This window comes from Camelina sativa, chromosome 12, assembly GCF_000633955.1.
Source record: "Camelina sativa cultivar DH55 chromosome 12, Cs, whole genome shotgun sequence".
Classification (NCBI taxonomy): domain Eukaryota; kingdom Viridiplantae; phylum Streptophyta; class Magnoliopsida; order Brassicales; family Brassicaceae; genus Camelina; species Camelina sativa.
The window spans coordinates 11,995,005-12,012,626 of NC_025696.1; the positions used below are offsets into that span (position 1 = coordinate 11,995,005).

The 17,622-nt window shown below is 35.6% G+C and overlaps 4 protein-coding genes across 4 annotated transcripts; 3 read left to right on the forward strand and 1 right to left on the reverse strand.

The window, feature by feature from the left end:
• LOC104733426 (RNA polymerase II C-terminal domain phosphatase-like 1) lies at window positions 123-5,302 on the reverse strand. The gene is made up of 13 exons (XM_019233534.1): window positions 4,399-5,302; window positions 3,682-4,158; window positions 3,182-3,392; window positions 2,945-3,102; window positions 2,786-2,853; window positions 2,603-2,675; window positions 2,316-2,396; window positions 1,581-2,192; window positions 1,419-1,482; window positions 1,203-1,333; window positions 1,075-1,128; window positions 830-926; window positions 123-367 (listed from the first exon to the last, which is right to left on the reverse strand). Exons 1-13 carry the CDS (start codon window positions 4,732-4,734, stop codon window positions 123-125), a joined length of 2,607 nt encoding a protein of 868 aa, XP_019089079.1. The 5' UTR covers window positions 4,735-5,302.
• LOC104733427 lies at window positions 7,031-8,110 on the forward strand. The gene is made up of 2 exons (XM_010453006.1): window positions 7,031-7,881; window positions 7,972-8,110. The coding sequence occupies exons 1-2, from the start codon at window positions 7,031-7,033 to the stop codon at window positions 8,108-8,110; spliced, it is 990 nt and encodes a 329-aa protein (XP_010451308.1).
• On the forward strand, window positions 8,565-13,019 carry LOC104731372 (splicing factor 3B subunit 2). The gene is made up of 16 exons (XM_010450721.2): window positions 8,565-8,876; window positions 9,028-9,282; window positions 9,392-9,454; window positions 9,547-9,654; window positions 10,150-10,227; window positions 10,538-10,630; window positions 10,710-10,796; window positions 10,895-10,996; window positions 11,073-11,192; window positions 11,294-11,356; window positions 11,518-11,660; window positions 11,771-11,852; window positions 11,969-12,073; window positions 12,358-12,449; window positions 12,536-12,605; window positions 12,696-13,019. Exons 1-16 carry the CDS (start codon window positions 8,655-8,657, stop codon window positions 12,768-12,770), a joined length of 1,758 nt encoding a protein of 585 aa, XP_010449023.1. The 5' UTR covers window positions 8,565-8,654; the 3' UTR covers window positions 12,771-13,019.
• LOC104733428 (subtilisin-like protease SBT3.13) lies at window positions 15,275-16,700 on the forward strand. The gene is made up of 5 exons (XM_010453007.1): window positions 15,275-15,403; window positions 15,657-15,754; window positions 16,037-16,134; window positions 16,246-16,425; window positions 16,513-16,700. Exons 1-5 carry the CDS (start codon window positions 15,275-15,277, stop codon window positions 16,698-16,700), a joined length of 693 nt encoding a protein of 230 aa, XP_010451309.1.

Consider the following 17,622-nt stretch of genomic DNA (forward strand, 5'->3'; position numbering starts at 1 on the left):
GATGGAAGTGGACGCTGAGATTGAAAAGCCATCTCAAAACCCTCCGATGCACACTGGAAATTGGTTAAGGATATGAATCAAAGATGAGAAAAATAATAAGCGAAAGTGAGCAAGCAACCTTATCAACTAACAGAAAGTAAGGAGATACATACCAATTCCCTAAGCGCAGTAATGGAGCCAGTGTGCCTCATCGAACCTTCTAATCTCGGATCTGTAGGTCTAGAAGGAACTGGCATTGATGTTTCATCTCTACCAAATGGCTGATTATCAAGTGCATTTGCGTTTCCCATTATCATATTTCCATTGGTGAAGGGGCTAGCATCTCTGTGGCTTGGCACTGAGTCACCATGTGAACGCATATATACATCTGCAGAAAAAAGGGTAAAAACTCAAGAAACAGGAAACTAACAAACAAAAATCCTAAGAACAATGTGAATGAATCCAACAAATATTAAAACCTAACTAAAGGGATGGGACCCACAGTTTTGTAATATCTGTTGATGTGATATCAATTATCAAAACATACTGACACACGACCGACTGTGGTGACAGTTCTCATACTCATCCATATAAACCCTACGAGGACTAACAGGAATCTACAATAGGTCTATTAACAACATTGAACACTCCTATGAGTAGTTAGTTGGCGTGGGATTGTTGCAGACTATAACAGATTAGTTATAGCCTGAGATCTACACTCTAGAATAGCTACCAACAATGTGAAGGTGGTGTAGGAACGTCAAACAAATAACACTTGCCCAATATATCTCAATTACTATCCCTGCAGACAGTTTAAATCACGAATACATCAGGAGTGAGAATGTCTTACCAGCTAAGTTCTGTATAGAAGCTTCAGCAGCCTTGTGCAGGGCTTCTCGTCTCGATTTGCCAGTCCCTTCTCCAATTTTTTCACCAGAAAGCCAAGCCTGCAAAGAATAACATAGATTTAGCGTTACAGTTGACAAAATCAACAAAGCAACTCATCTAAGGGAATAGAGGATCACAAAGAGCATAAGGTTCCACCAAAATTACACACAGCATACAATAGGCAAGAAACAGATAAATTATATGTACCTCAACAGAAAACCGCAAATCCGTACTAGCAACCAAACTTGGTTTGTACTCCACCTACAATATCATGGAATATATAATACATCAACTCACGTTTGGAAACAATGGTAATCACGATGATATTCACATACCTTGGCACCACATTTGATAGCAATTCCATGTAGAACATCAGCAGAAGTCTCTGTTGCTGAGACACTTCGTTCAGGTAGGAAGTCAAGATCACTGTTCCTAGAAGAAGATTGATTCCAAGACGCCTCCTCCCCTAGAAAGTCCATCCCAATTCCCCCAGTCAGTAATTTATCTTCAGAAAAAAATTGATACAAGAAGAAATAACTTTAATGGCGTACCATAGAAAGGTTGAGAGCCAGGTAGATTGTTGTTTGACCTTAATTGTTCATCCCTCCGGAGCGACTGCAAATAGTGAGCACCGAACAGCGTAATGTAGCAGTATAAAAAGGCCAACAAAATTCACAATTGATTAATCATAGGTCATATAAGATTAGTGGTACCTCCTTCGGCGGCCTGCGATTCTCATGAAGCATCCTGTCAGATTGAGTTGAGTTATCAATCTTAGAAAAAAATGATGGATGGCGAGGCCTGTGCTTTTCCATATGAATCATTTCAGAATCTAATGGATATTCTTTGGGGACTGCTCGACGGATTTGAGCTGGATCCATCTCCTCCTCAACAGGAAACCAACCATTTCTTGGCTGCACATGTGGGGGTGGAGCTTGAACTGGAGGTCTCTGAGGAAAAGGAGGTTCACTTGAAGCAGGATCCCTTGTATCTTGTCCATGCTGCAATATGAGGAGCCTCCTCCTAGTATCTGGATCTAACTCTGATTCAGGTACCTCACCTTCCTCTCTAGCAGGAGAACTCTGCAAGCTTGGTTCTATAGGAACCAAGTTTTTAGCTATTGATGTTGGTTGTTGAAACGGAATACTTGGAAAGGCCATAGCAGATGGTTGTGGTGCTGCTTGTTGAACGACTGGTACTGGTACTTGTACTGGAACTGAAACAGAAGAAGCAGATACAGATGCCATGGAGTACTGAACAGGAGCAGCTATCCTCGGATCTATATTTGCCGCCGGAAGGACAACTGAAGATGCAGAAATTGCCTCCTGAATAAAAGGGAAAAATGTATTTAATTTTCATCATAGGGTAGAAGACATGTTTACTGGAGTTGACATCCTTAATGGATCACCACAATAACTCTGTAAAAATGAGCCTCAAAATTTAATCACCTTCAATCTTCTTTCCACTTCAGCATCAGCCATTCCGTCATAGGAAAGTGGATCTTTGTTCCCATTTAAAGATGTATCGTCCTACATTGAAAAGAGAATGAGCTACTGAAAGCGGTTTGGAGGGTGAAAAAATATATATTGTTGCATAGAAATGACACAATCTCCCACAATGCCTGGAAGAGACCCAAANGATTGATTCCAAGACGCCTCCTCCCCTAGAAAGTCCATCCCAATTCCCCCAGTCAGTAATTTATCTTCAGAAAAAAATTGATACAAGAAGAAATAACTTTANGAGAAGGAATATCATCATTCTCATAAGATATTTCATTAATTCTTGGTACCAGACTCTCATCAAAATCCCTGTAACCAAGTTCAAATACCATGTACCCGTCAGTATGTACAAAGGAAGCACCCTTGATCTAGTAGAGATGCAAGGAAACAAACGTCTATTATCAAATTTGAGATCTTACTTGAAAAATCCACCTCTGACACCACAAGCAACGTTTCTGGCAACACATAGTACTGGTGTCGCAGATGCCTACAGAAAAAGAAAAGGAGCTATATGTAACCAATTTCAACCAAGTTAAAAAATTAATTACCAATTTTAAACAAGTAAAAATTATACTTACTTCCGCTTGAGGAGAATAATAGGGAGCGAATGCAGGAACAACATGCACCCTCGGCTGATCCTTCTCATCCCAAACTTTCAGCCGATCATCAATTACCAGTGCCATCTTCGGATGGCAGGTTCCGTCGAGAAACACATTGAACAGTGACTTTTTAAAACCTGTGGTGGTTAATTACAAGCTTGTTAGAAGTAAACCATGATGAAAAATAAGCAGGTATAAGTTACCAAAAAAGTATACCTGATTTCACACAAACAATGCGAGCTAGCAAGTCATTTATGTTTATCAAACTCCCTTCTGGATCAAGGAGCCTCCACATCTCTAAGGCATAATCTCTTTCAGCCATCGTGCAAACATATACTTCAAAACGCTTGCGCCCCTTTGCTGTCAAATAGCTTCGAAGTTCCTCCCATGAAGGCCTCATTCTCACAAGAACACTTGTATCACGATTCTGTGTGTAAAAATACAGGAATCGAGATTCAGCCACAGGAAGTCAGAAAATTCTAGGTGCTCAAGAAAGAAACAAAAGACAAAAATTAACGGTTATCTTTCCAATGTGATCCCGAAAATATACAAGTAAATACCACATGTGACTTCCCTGTTGGATAGTTACTCATGGAAACCATCCACACAACAAAACACTACTTGATTGTGTTTTAAAAGTGTGGTATGCATCAACATATAGGAATATACCGGAAACAGAAACTAACAGACATATACTAACTTCAAGATTTGCATACCATCGGATTAATGCGAGTCAGGATAATATTCTTCTCTTGCAACCTTATCAGGGGACGAACAAGAGGCTGATGGTTGTCAGACAAGGCAGGAACAATTTCAGATTGCACCTTCATCACCTCCCCGTTTTCAACAACCTGGTCACTGTCAACATATTGCTTCAATAGATTTTTATCATCTTGATAACGTTTCATCTCAGCCACCATAATGGCAATGCGTTGAGGGTCCATCTCATTGTTTATTCTCCGCTGCAACCCATCAATCTTATCCTCAAATGAGCGCATGGTATTCGCCACTACAAGGGTTTCATCAAGATCAAAGACAATACCCAGACATCTAATATTCAACATGTCAAGACAGGACTCGTATATTCCAGGAGCAACAACAAATGCCCAGAAAAAAGGACGGTCATTGTTGATATTTTCTGAGTACATGGCAACCAAATGGAGCTCTTCTTCACCCAGGAGCATTACTGCCGTCTGCAAGAAACCAGAAATCCAAAAAAAATCAGAAATATGAGGACAGTTCAATTACGCCTGCCTATTCTTAGTTAACATCAAAGACATTTAAGCCACACAAGATTCAAACCCCCCACTCTACTAGTATCTAAAGCCTCAGACTTGATGCAATTGTGACATTAAGGAAGTTTTCATAAGTGTTTCTAAATTTTATTTGATAAAATCCTAGTTTTAAAGGTTCCACAAGGTATAATACTATACCTTGTTCTGCGTGAGACAGGACGAGTAGAAAAAACTTAGTGACTCCTGAACAGGAGAAGGTGAAGCTTCCAATTTGAAACACAGGCCATAAGATGAAATTGTCGTAAGTACAGCAAGAGGAGGAGATCTCTCGCTAATTGAAGAAAAGTGGCTTGTTCTGATTCCCATCTTGGCTTTCTCCATAACTTCCCTCTGTTTCTTCTTCCTCTGCTTCATCACATCATCTTCTTGCTGATGATATTGCTGCTGCAGCAAGTCCCTTGGAGCGTATATCTCCATTTCCCCAACTCTCCCATCATCATGAAACAGTTCTACTCTATTATTATTACCAAACATACTTTTTTTCCTTCTCCCTTCTTTAAAAGCAAGTCCGTATCAGAAAAAGGTTAACAGATCAATGAGGGGGATGTCTATTGTTGTCTCATCTCAAAATTGGTTCATCAAAATCTAAACGTTTTCTTGTCCCTTGGCCTGATTTGGATTTTGATTTGATCACCAGTCCACACACACAAGTATTTTGAAAATTGGATCCAGAGTTTTTATATTAGCAAGAATCAAGAAAACAAAAAAACAAGAAAAGGAGAGATTTTGATAAATGGGTTAAGAGAGAAAAGGATGAGAATTTAAGTGGTTTGTTCTTTAGAATATTGTTCTCCCTTTTTGAATATATATAGATATAGATCTGTAAAATACCGATGATGAATGAAAAAAACCTAATTCTTCTTCCTTCTTTGGTTGATGAGGAATGATGATTTTGTTGTTGTATCTGGGGAAAAAAGTTTTATTTTAGGTTTTGTGGCTTTTTTTGTGCTGCGTTCTTAAGAAACAAGAGAAACCCTAGATCTGCCAGATAAAACCAACCCCAAGAGAGTCAAGATTGTGAATACGGCATCATTGAGCGTTTTGGTCTTTGGGTTTTTAAAGGGAAACACGAACGTCCCTTCATTCTTTTTTAACCATTCTTTTTTTTTATTTACTTTACAAAAATAAAAAAATAATACTATTTTTGAAAAATTAATAAAACTGCCTAAAATAGTTTGCTTTTGTATCAACAACACAAAACCTGTCAAATTCTGGTATATTTTTTTCCGACTACTTCTTCTACTTGTGTGAGTCTGTGTTATATGTACTTTTTGATTATACTCTGTTCTGATCTCATGTTTAGATTTTTTTTCCTGTGCCAAGATTCATATATACCACAAGATATTTATAGTTAATATCTCTAACTCTTTTTTTTTTTGAAATAAACACTATTCATTCAAAAGATATGATTCTTCTCATTTGTTTTAGTCTTTTTCGGTTGTGAACATTTATATATATACCAAGCTTGAAGAATGTTTTTCTTTTCTTCATAAAAGTATGGTTTAGTATATAAAACTAAATTTTGTTTTGTTTTTTCAATGATACATAGTCCCGAAACCGTAATTGTTTTGGTTAAATTTCTATATATAATTAGAAAATATATCCGTTACATATTATTCAAAACAAAAAAATATCCGTTACACATTTAGTAACGGTTACTTAACTGTTTCTTTATATATTATAAATACGATATTCATAAGCAAATATATATTTCCTCTGTTTCACAAAGAGTGTCATTTTGACATAATGCATACAAATTAAGAAAACTATCTAAATTTCTATTTTACCATTTATAAATGCACTAAAAAATTTCCTCTTTCTAATTAATTAGCAAAAATATAAGAATAAAAAAAGAGAATTTAATCTTTAAAAAACTGCATTATAAACATAAAATGACATTCTTTTTGTAACAAGAAAATAATGTCAAAATGACACCTTTTATGAAACAGAAGGAAGATTATTCCATTTATGTAACTAGAATATACGACTAATAAATTCATGCTACATGGAGATTTGTGATTTAAAGCTGAATGTTTTTACAATAATAAACCATTCTTTTTGAATTTTTATTTAAAATTTGTAGAGAATAAGAGACAAACCTACTAACTACTATATAGAATTATAGATGATACAAATTATACTATTACAATTTGATTTGGGTCCAAATCTTAAATATATTTTATGTAAAAAAAACAAGCATGTACCTTATTGCTCAAAATAAGTTAACTTTAATTTTTACAATCAACAATCTAGAAATTTAATATATAATCTAAATAAACATTGGAAATCTATTAGTCTGTGTTGACTTTATGAAATGGAAAAAAAAAACAAATCACAAAAGATTATTTTAATACCATAATTAGTTAAAACATTTTTAATCAAAGTAATAATGGTAAATATACCACAAGTTTCATCCAAGACGAAAATTAAGTAGTGAATGTGGCAGCAAAAACATGTTAAGTTTTATGATGTTAATTAATTGACAATGAGTGTATTGCTTTAAATCCATTAAAAACCTTTGTTGAAGAACACCCTCTTAGTGTTGGTCATTTTAAACTTTCAATGTAGCATCATATTAAAACATAAGAGGAAATAAAATAAAAATGAAAACACCACTAATAGAATTGAAAACACCACGGTCAAATCAGAGTATGCGGTGGAGCGTTTAGCCATCCCACACACTTTTCAGGCTTTGGGGGCAGGTCCAGAAATAACCTCACTTCTGGCTAAGGTTTGGGGAATTCCATGTCCGCCAAAACTGCAGCATTTTATGTGGCAAGTCTTGACGGGCTGTATTTCGGTATCGGCTAACTTGAGACGACGCGGGCTTGATTGTGATAACCTGTGTACACGATGCGGGGCCGAGGTGGAAGATATCAATCATGCTATCTTCCTGTGTCCTCCCGCTCGACAGGCATGGGCTCTTGCACAGGTTCCGGTGGGGCCACTTCTTTTTCCTACAGAGTCTGTCTATGCTAATATGGATCATTTTTTGGGTTCCACAAACCCGGGTTCACAAGCGGAAATTTTTTCTTGGTTTATGTGGTATATCTGGAAAGCTCGGAAAGCACGGGTTTTCGAGAATGAGGTGGAACGACCTGATGTGGTTGTCCGGGTGGCGGAAGGAGAGATGCAGACTTGGCAGCAGGCACAGGTGGAGCCCGAGCAGGATGAAATTTCTTCCTCCCCGCGGGCTCTGTCTACCAGGACTCCGGGATGTGATTTACCGTCGGTTTTTTCAGGCCATAGGTGTTTTGTTGATGGTTCGTGGAAAGAGACGGATGTTTTTGCAGGTGCAGGATGGGTGTGCACATCTTCACATGGCGCTCCTTTGTATGGCGCAACCAACTACCGGCGCAGTTTGTCTCCGTTGCATGCAGAAGTTGAAGCTTTCATTTGGGCGATGCGCTGCATGATTGGACATGATTTCCGGGAGGTGGTCTTTTATACGGACTGTTCTGACTTGGTGAAGATGGTGTCTTCGCCCCAGGATTGGCCGGCCTTTGCACCTTATCTAGACGATATCCAGAGTGACAGGGAGGAATTTTCTTCTTTTTCTTTGGTTTATGTTACTAGAAATGCGAATGTACGAGCGGACTCTTTAGCGCGCCGTGCGCGCTCGTCTCCGCATCATCTTCTTTTTGTAAACAACTTTCCCGCAAATTGGCTCGTTTGAGCTGATTTCTTTTTGTTGACAAAAAAAAAAAAAAGAATTGAATCCATTGCAGAGTTAGCTTTCGAGCATCATGAAAGAAGTGACAAGAGCATGAGCATCTATGCATTTAGACTTCCAATGTGGGAGCCTAACAAGGCACAAAACAATTTGAAGAACGAAGAACATCACAAATAATCGAAGTGAATACACAATAGAGTTAACTTCAGTGCATCATGAAGAAATGGAGACTAAACAAAAATGGGTAAATTACATTCAGCTAATCAATCTCGACTTTGCAAGAGGAGATTTTTGTTTTCTTCATGATTCTAAAAGACATAGCGTTAAACCTGTAAGAGAATATTACCTGACCCTCCCTCCTCAAAAACATATAATCGGATTTGTAATTTGTTTTTATTTTTTATTTTTTTATTTTTTTATTAGCTATTCGATCTTTTCCAATAATTTAATTTTGTAACTTCTGTTTAAATTATGAAAATAATAACAATTGATACGAAAAACATATAATACAAAGATGCATAGTTATTTAAGGTGGGTTTAGACCCTTAGCATTGGGCCACTTACATGGGCCTTTATCGGCAGAGACGGGAAAAGAAACAATTGATGCAAATATCAAACCGACTCCCTTCATATATATCCATCCTCTCGATTTCCTTCTCTCTCTCTCTTCTCTTCCCTATCTATCTCTCTCGCATCACCGTTTCTGATACTTCACCCCAATATGACCGCCGATTCAACCGTCGCACACGAGAATAGCGTCGTTACCAACGGCGATGTCTCCAACGGCAACACCATCGTTTCCTCAAAGAAATCTCGCGAGAGCGACCGTCGCCGCCGCAGACGGAAGCAGAAGAAGAACAATAAAGCATCTCAGGCCGATGTAGATGAGAAGGACGTCTCTGGTGCTTCTGATTCCAAGGAGAATGCGGATCCGCAGCGACAGGTTAGCTTTGTGCTATTATCCTCGCTCTCTATTCATGGGATTGGAGATTTTCTAGGGTTTTGTTTTTGTTAGGGTTTTTGATTTTTGTTTTTTTTCGAGTTTGTTTGGTATTGATTTATGGTTTGTGATCTTTTTGTTGCTGTTGTTATAGGTTTCTGAGGAGATTGTGATAGAGTATGTTCCAGAGAAGGCTGAATTTGAAGATGGTTTTAACGATGAGTTTAAGGAAATCTTTGAGAAGTTCAACTTCCGGGAAACCGTTGCCACTGAGGAAGACGGTAAGAAGAATGAGTCTGAGGAGAAAGAGGATGTAAAGAAGAAGGTTAACTCAGACTCAGACGACTCCGACGAGGAAGAGCAGGATAACCACCTCAGAGAGAAAGGCATCTCTAATAAGAAGAAAAAGGTCTATCTCAAATCCTATTGTATTTTACTATTTTTACCTCTTGTTTTTTTAAGCTTGGTATACCACATTTGTTCTGATTTTAAAGATTCTGACTATTCTGTTTTCCCAGCTTCAACGTAGGATGAAGATTGCTGAGCTGAAGCAAGTTTCCGCTAGGCCTGATGTCGTTGAGGTATGAATAGTTCCAAGTAGGGGTATCTTAAGCTTTATCTCTCTGTGTAGCTCTTTATATCTTATTCAGTAGTTCTGTTTTAACATTTTCAGGTCTGGGACGCTACTTCAGCAGATCCAAAGTTGTTGGTGTTCTTGAAGTCTTATCGGAATACAGTTCCTGTTCCAAGACACTGGTCCCAGAAGAGAAAATATTTGCAGGTTTGTGATATTTTTGAGTAATGGTAATGGTAGTGTAGTTAACTATATGCTTCTGTGATTTGTGGGTGTGGCACTTTAGGGGAATTATATCAAGAGGGATAGAACATCTGTGATAACCATGTCAATTAAGTTTCCTTATACCTATATATGCTTCTTGCAGGAGAGCGTCTGATAACCATGGCGCCTGGACTTGTAGGTGTAACCGGAGAGGACTCTTTATTATTTTTTGTTCTATATTTGAAATCTGTGGTGCTTAGTTTTGAAGATGTTTGATGCTTTTCTGGGAAAAGTGTATAAATGTATCAGCTGGGTGGGATATTCCCATTCTCAAAATGTTTTTGGTGCTTTCATATCCATTTTAGTGACCTTGCTTAGATGGTCCTGGATTTGTAGTACTCCTAGGATTCTGTCAAGTATCTTTGTGTTAGGTTATTTTATTACTTGCTCTCTCTTTCTCTAAGTTGGTGACATCTCATCGGGGTTTGATTTTTGCAGGGAAAGCGTGGTATTGAGAAGCAACCATTTCATCTTCCTGATTTCATTGCTGCAACCGGAATCGAGAAAATTAGACAGGTATCTTGTCTTGGAACCCGTGACTTAACTTTTCTATTGACTTGCATATTTTTCTGTCAGACGGTGTTTACTTTTATAGAAATATACTAATTAGGTATGAGGAAACAAGCTTTTTTTTCTAGCATCAGTAGATTTCTCATTCGTTTCGATCTCAGTCATACATTGTATCTGCTTGAAATTTAGTCATTTCTTGGTGCCATATACATATTCAAAATTAAGTTATTCTTTGTCAATTTTAGTTGGATCCACTTAGGTGTAAGTCGCCAAATGCTTCTAGTAGTCAGCTAATTCTTGTGTGGTTCTTGTGCAGGCTTACATTGAGAAAGAAGATGGTAAAAAGTTGAAGCAAAAGCAACGGGAGCGAATGCAACCAAAGATGGGAAAAATGGACATTGACTACCAGGTTTATATCTTTCTTTGTGGTGATTATGTATTGATATTGTTCTATAACTGATAAGTGAAAATGTACCTTCCTTTCTCAGGTCCTCCATGATGCATTCTTCAAATACCAAACAAAGCCTAAGCTGTCAGCTTTAGGCGATTTGTATTTTGAAGGGAAAGAATTTGAGGTACTTCCTTGTGACATACTTTACATCTTTATCTATAATTACATTGTTTGGCTTTATTTTTGTGTACCTGAATCTAAATAATACCATTTGGGAATTAGGTTAAACTGAGGGAGATGAAACCAGGGCTTTTATCACATGATTTAAAAGAAGCTCTTGGTATGCCTGAAGGCGCCCCTCCCCCATGGCTAATTAATATGCAGGTGAGTTTATTGTGACTTGTCTTTTTAATTATTCTGATTGAAATTGAATTGTTCACCTTAAATTTCTCTTTAACAGAGATATGGTCCTCCCCCTTCTTACCCACATCTGAAGATTCCTGGTTTGAATGCCCCTATTCCACTTGGAGCTAGCTTTGGTTATCATCCTGGTGGCTGGGGAAAACCTCCTGTTGATGAAGTAAGCAATTTTATCTACATTCTTTTAAATTATTTTTTGTGCCATCTATTAACTTCATTTTTTATTTTTACTTATTTCTTCTTATTGTCTGTGTCATATAGTCCGGGCGTCCATTGTATGGTGATGTCTTTGGTGTCAATCAACAAGATCAACCTAACTATGAGGTAATTGTTTTCATCTATCTGCTCAACTCCGGGGTCTGTTTTAAAATTTTACGTCTAAATGGTAGTTGATGTGGGCCGCGTGGTATTAAACTAGTGGATTTTCCTGTTGAATATTTAAAGTTCAGAAAAAAATGACGGTTATTCTTTTATCATTATTTCAGGAGGAGCCTATTGATAAGAGCAAGCACTGGGGTGATCTTGAGGAAGAGGAAGAAGAAGAGGAGGAGGAACAAGAGGAACAAGAAGAGGAGATGGATGAAGATGAACTAGCAGACGGCACTGAATCTGTTGATACATTGTCGAGGTATCTTTTTGCTTATGCAATTACGTTGATGCGGTGTATTTTTATTTGTTGCTTATCATTACAATATATAAGTATAAAGCTGATTTTTAATTGTTTTCCTTTTTTTTCAGCACTCCTACTGGTATTGAGACACCAGATGCAATTGAACTTCGTAAGGACCAGAGAAAGGAACCCGATAGGCCTCTGTACCAGGTATGAAACCTACTGATAATTAAACACACCATGTAGAATTTTCTAGTAATTAATGTCGAGCAATATTTCAATTCTCACCGTTGCTGCACTTCAATACTGTTTTTTAATTTGTGAAGGTTCTCGAAGAAAAGGGTGAGAGTGTTGCTGCTGGAACAGTGCTGGGAACCTCTCACACATACGTTATTAAGACTGGTACTCAAGAGAAGACGGGAGCCAAAAGGGTAAGGAATCTGTTGTTATATTACCAGTGATATGTTTACTAAAGGAATTGGTAGAGTGTGTTAGATGGCTAGCTTCATATGTTACATAATACGTAGTTGACAACAAAATTCCATGTTAGTTGAAAATGAGGAGGTAAGGAGGTAGTTTGGTCAAATAGGTCGTGTTAGTTTGTATATTCCAAAATAAACATGGTAGCTTTTCTGAAGCTTTGATAGTTACACCTTGATCTACTGCTTGCTTTATGACAAGTGGCTAATACATGCATTTGTGTCGATTTGAGCAGGTTGATTTGCTGAGAGGGCAGAAGACAGACAGAGTGGATATCAGTTTACAGCCAGAAGAGCTGGATGCTATGGAAAATGTTTTACCTGCCAAGTAAGTAGCAACACTTTTGTTGATTTGTAATCTCTACAAAACCGAATATATATTAGTTCTAAACTAAATGATTGACTATTTTGAAGGTATGAGGAGGCAAGAGAAGAGGAGAAATTGCGCAATAAGCCAGTGGACTTGAGTGACATGGTCGTGGAGGTAATGATTCTCTCTCTCCCCCTCTCTATATATTCGAAAACTATTGATATGAATGCGGATGATAAAGCTTTTTACTTGGTTGGTTAACAGCACGTGCAGCAGAACAGTAGGAAGAGGAAAATGCATGATAAGGAAGGGAAGAAGAAGAAAGATTTCAAATTCTGAGGTAGCTAAGGAGATCTATGGAAGAGACATGAAAGGATTCTGGATTCTGGACATGAGAGAAATCATAGATTCATGTTTTAGCTTTTGAGTCTGGAGAAATCTTGAGTTTTTTAGTCTTAAATGCCGTGGATTCTTATACTATGTTATCATAAATCTATCTTAGCTGAAGTAAAACTTTTTTTGGATCTGAACAATTCTAAGCCTGTAAAAACCTTAAAAAAAGTGAAGAAGAAGGCTTTGTTTCGTAAACGCCGTCTCGCTTATATTATCTCGAGCACCTTTAGCGTTATGTTTGTGAATTAATTCGTTAGAGAGTTATGTATGATTCAGGTTTATGCGGCGAGTTTAAAACATGGTACGTGAACAATTCTTGGTACGTGACTTATGTATCTCGTAACACAAAAATAGCAGTGAACGTGGGACAATATAGTAAAATTAATAGTGCAAGGGATCCAATGTTTAAAATTGACGCTTCTTTTTGTCAACACATCCCATAAATGCGAAGAGAGTCCTATATCAAAGGTACAGACTACAGAATATATTCATCTATACTAAAATGAGTAATTTAGTCGATCATGCGTGATCTAACAACTTTCCTAATTTGTTCTTCTTCTTTACCTTTTGGTATCAATAATGTTAAGTATTTGTTCTTCTTTTTGTCAACACGTTTAAGAAGGCCAGGACCGATCCTTGAATTTTGGTGGCCTAAAACATATTTTCTATGTAAAATCTAATAATTTTTTTTCCACTAAAATACTAAATATAATTAAAATATATATTTAAAAATTATTAAATACTTTAGCAATGTAAAACAATCTATGCAGAACAAGAACATAATTTTGCAATTCCTAATTCCCAAATACATTTATTATTTTTAATTCATAACCTTTGAGTTAATAATAATCACAAACGATTGATTATAATGAAATAAGGATTAAAATCAAGGAGGAGAAAAATTAAGATATTTCGACAACTCTAACCAAAACAGAAGGAAATAAAAACATAAAGAGAAGGTGCAATGTATAAGGCTCGAACTGAAGAGAAGATAATTAATTGCAGAACACCTTGCCAGCTGACCTACCTAATCTTTTGAATATGTAAATCTAAAATTTTTAATATAGTGTGTGGCCTAAAGCAAATGCTTTGGCTGCTTTATGGGTGGGCCGGGCCTTTATACTACTTACGAAAATTAAGTCGATAATGATCTAACAACTTCTTAACTACAGTACCTAACCTACTGAATTAGTCAGACATTGTTGATATTCCTCTTGTTCATTATTATCGAGTATATATATATTCTTAGATCTATATGAGATAACATCTATTAATAAATCTATAATTAGAAAGACGTCTATTATAAGAAAGACGACAATTGTAAGAGTTAAAGAACTCAAGACTGAGACAGTGTCGTGGCTCATGTATGTTGAAAAGGGCTTTTGCCCAAGGCCACATAATATAAATATATTCTAAAGCCACATATATTTTTTAAGTTAACTAATGCATTTAGTTTGAAAATGTGTTTACGCTTTTAAAAGTCTATAATATTTTGTTTATTATTAATTCTTCTTATTTGATATTACATAATCTTTTATTTGCATTATTAAAGTATTATATAATTTATTAAATGTTTGAAAGGAAAATGAAAAACTACATAAAAGTTGAGAACTTGTATTAAAAGTTTATACGAAAAGATATTATTAATTAACAAACAAAATGCTAATGTGTAATAATGCATAAAATATACTCTCAAATATCATACCATCTATTTTTTATTGTCACGTTAGCATTTGTTAGTGTGGTTGCAAATTTTCAACTTTCATGTGGTTTTTCAATTTTACTTTCAAACATCTAGCTAATACATTATAAAACACATACGTAAAAATATTTTACTTATGTTTTGTTTATATTTTGCAGGTTTTGCTTAGTTTTTGTTAATATCTATTCAATATTTCAAAGAACAAAAAAATGACTAATTTGCTGCCATATATAAACAATCACACCTACAATTTATATTTATATAAAATTTAATGTAAACTATATTCAATGTATCAAGCAATCAGATAATTTTTATATTTGTAGATGATTTTGTCAGTCACAAAATAATATAAAAATATAAACAATTAAAATTACATATCATCTACATTTCTGATGGGTAACCATCTAGTATATATATATATATATATATATATATCATTTTTAACTTTCTTTTAAAACAAAACAAAACAATTTTTTTTCGTCCTAAGTCTATATGAACCTAAGCACGGCACTGGACTGAGATGTTTTTTTCTAAGTGAGTTTGTTTGAGTTTTGATACTCCTCTCAAAGACTCAAACCAAACCAACCAAATCCAAAAATTGAATCAGAACCGAATTCGAAGTTAACCCAAAAGTTCATCACTAATGGTGTGGTGTCATGAACCATTAGTTGAAAGACGAATTACCTTATAAATAACCATAGAGGCTTCTTTTTCGCGCACACACACACACACACACTTCACTTAAGAAATGAAAAACTCTTTACGAAGTTACAGACCTGTGCTTCTTCTACTAGCAATTGCTCTGGTCCTATGTCTAACCATGATTGAGCTGAGTCTTCTTATTATAGCTAAAGGAGCCTTAGACACTAACAGCAAGGTCTGTAACCAAAGTAATACCTTTTTCTATACTCGCTAAGAGTTTACTACTTTTTTAAAAAATTATGTTGTTTTTGTGGATTTATTAGGTCTATATAGTCAGTGCCGGCTTAGGACATGTGCGAGAGGTGCAAGGGCACCGGGTCCAAGGGTCCAAAAAAAAAATTTTACATGTAATTTTTTCTTTTTTGAAAAAAATAGTATATATTTAGGGGGTTTTCAGAAAGTAGCACTGGGTCTAGTTGATATTTGAGCCGGGCCTGTATATAGTGTATCTTGGCCAACCGGAACACGATGATCCCGACCTTGTCACAGCTTCTCATCATCAAATGCTTGAATCACTTCTCCAAAGGTATTTTTAATCATCTTCAAATACCGATCTTGGACATTTACCTATTGAACTTGTTTATATGTACAGTGACTGTTCGTTAAACTTTTCATATGTATAATTTAATCTTCATTGTATAATATTTAGACATCTGATATGTTGATAATACAATATTACATATCTTGTCACTCAAGAAACTCCTCTTGCCATACTCTGTTTTCTTCACAGAACTTAGACCCTCCTCTGTTTCTTTCTTTTGTTTGTTATGAGCTCTTCTCTTACTTGCATCCCTTATGTTATATACAGCAAAGAAGACGCACGTAACTCAATGATCTATAGCTACCAACATGGATTCTCTGGTTTTGCGGCACTTCTTACATCTTCACAAGCAAAGGAAATCTCAGGTATTGCACTCAACAAAAACTCAAACTCACTTTTAGAAATGTTCATATCTTTGAATTTGGGAATTGAACAGTTTTGTGGTTTCAGAACCGGAATCTTGTATATAAACACAGAGCATCCAGCAGTAGTCCATGTTATACCAAACCGGATTCTAAAACTGAAAACCACAAGAACTTGGGATCACCTTGGCATCTCTCCAATCCCAACTCCTTTTTCTTCTTCATCAGCTGTAAAAGGTCTTCTTCATGACACCAACTTGGGCAGTGAAGCTATCATCGGCGTCCTTGATACCGGTCCTCTCTCTCTCTCTCTCTCTCTCTTGCTCTATAAAACCTAATTCTTTCTCCCATTCGGCTCAAAATCACATAATGAATATACAGGGATATGGCCGGAGTCAAAGGTATTCAACGATCAAGGTCTTGGACCAATACCTAAGCGTTGGAGAGGAAAATGTGAATCAGGAGAAGAGTTTAACGCCACAATACATTGCAACAAAAATTTAATAGGAGCTAAGTACTATCTTAAGGGTCTACTCGCCGAGTTTGGAGATTACAAATCCAACAGATGAGTAGTACCATAAGCTTCATTTGGTTTTTAAGCTTGTTGTTGTCTATTTATTATGATGAAATTATAAGTGTGTTGCTTTTGATTGGATTTCAATACATGCTTCTTTGCATTCATTGTGTCTCAGATTTTCTTTTTTGGTGAAAACAAACAGACATGGCCACTCGTGATAAGAACAAGGGCTTGTTTCATTTTTGAGTTTGGGTCCGATCCATCAAGTTTCAAATTATTTTGTTGTAAACGTAGTAGGACAACTAATTATATTTACAGAATTTTACATGTTTATATTTTAAAAATATATTTTTCTAAATCAAAAAGGAAAACTAACAAAATCAATATATTTTTTATTGTATGCTAATTATTTTATACATGTGTTTCCAATAAAATTTGACATGTGTAATCAAAAACAAATTAATAAAGCATTTATATTAATCAATAAATAATGAATAACAAAGTTAGAAAGAATACCATACATTATTTAACATAACTTAAGTCAGATCTAAATTGTATTAATCATTGTACAGTAGAACCTCTATAAATTAATACTCGATAAATTAATAATCTCTATAAATTAATAATTTTCTCTGTTCCCAAGTTGGGACTAGTGTAATTTTGGACACTATTCGATAATATAATAAAATAATAATTTTTTTGAAACTCCTTTGTAAATATATGGTCCCATCAATAATATAAATTAATAATTATATAATATTATCTAAATATATGTATATATCTACACATTAATTTTTCTTAGAGTTAATTTTTTATATTTTTACTATATAAAAATCTTTGAGTGCTATCTTCAAAATCATGATAATTGTTATTTTCACTGTAATTGGTTTTATAAAAATATTACTTATAAAGATTAAATCTTATTTTTAATATTTTTTAACCAAATTAGGAAAGTCTCTGTACAAATTAATAAT

Coding starts and splice junctions, on each gene's coding strand:
- LOC104733427 (XM_010453006.1), top strand. CDS start 7,031: ATGTGGCAAGTCTTGACGGGCTGTATTTCGGTATCGGCTAACTTGAGA. Junction 7,882..7,971: donor TTAGCGCGCCGTGCGCGCTC/GTCTCCGCATCA, acceptor AAAAAAAAAAAG/AATTGAATCCATTGCAGAGT.
- LOC104733428 (XM_010453007.1), top strand. CDS start 15,275: ATGAAAAACTCTTTACGAAGTTACAGACCTGTGCTTCTTCTACTAGCA. Junction 15,404..15,656: donor CCTTAGACACTAACAGCAAG/GTCTGTAACCAA, acceptor TTGATATTTGAG/CCGGGCCTGTATATAGTGTA. Junction 15,755..16,036: donor CTTGAATCACTTCTCCAAAG/GTATTTTTAATC, acceptor TGTTATATACAG/CAAAGAAGACGCACGTAACT.
- LOC104731372 (XM_010450721.2), top strand. CDS start 8,655: ATGACCGCCGATTCAACCGTCGCACACGAGAATAGCGTCGTTACCAAC. Junction 9,455..9,546: donor CTAGGCCTGATGTCGTTGAG/GTATGAATAGTT, acceptor TAACATTTTCAG/GTCTGGGACGCTACTTCAGC. Junction 10,997..11,072: donor CATGGCTAATTAATATGCAG/GTGAGTTTATTG, acceptor TCTCTTTAACAG/AGATATGGTCCTCCCCCTTC.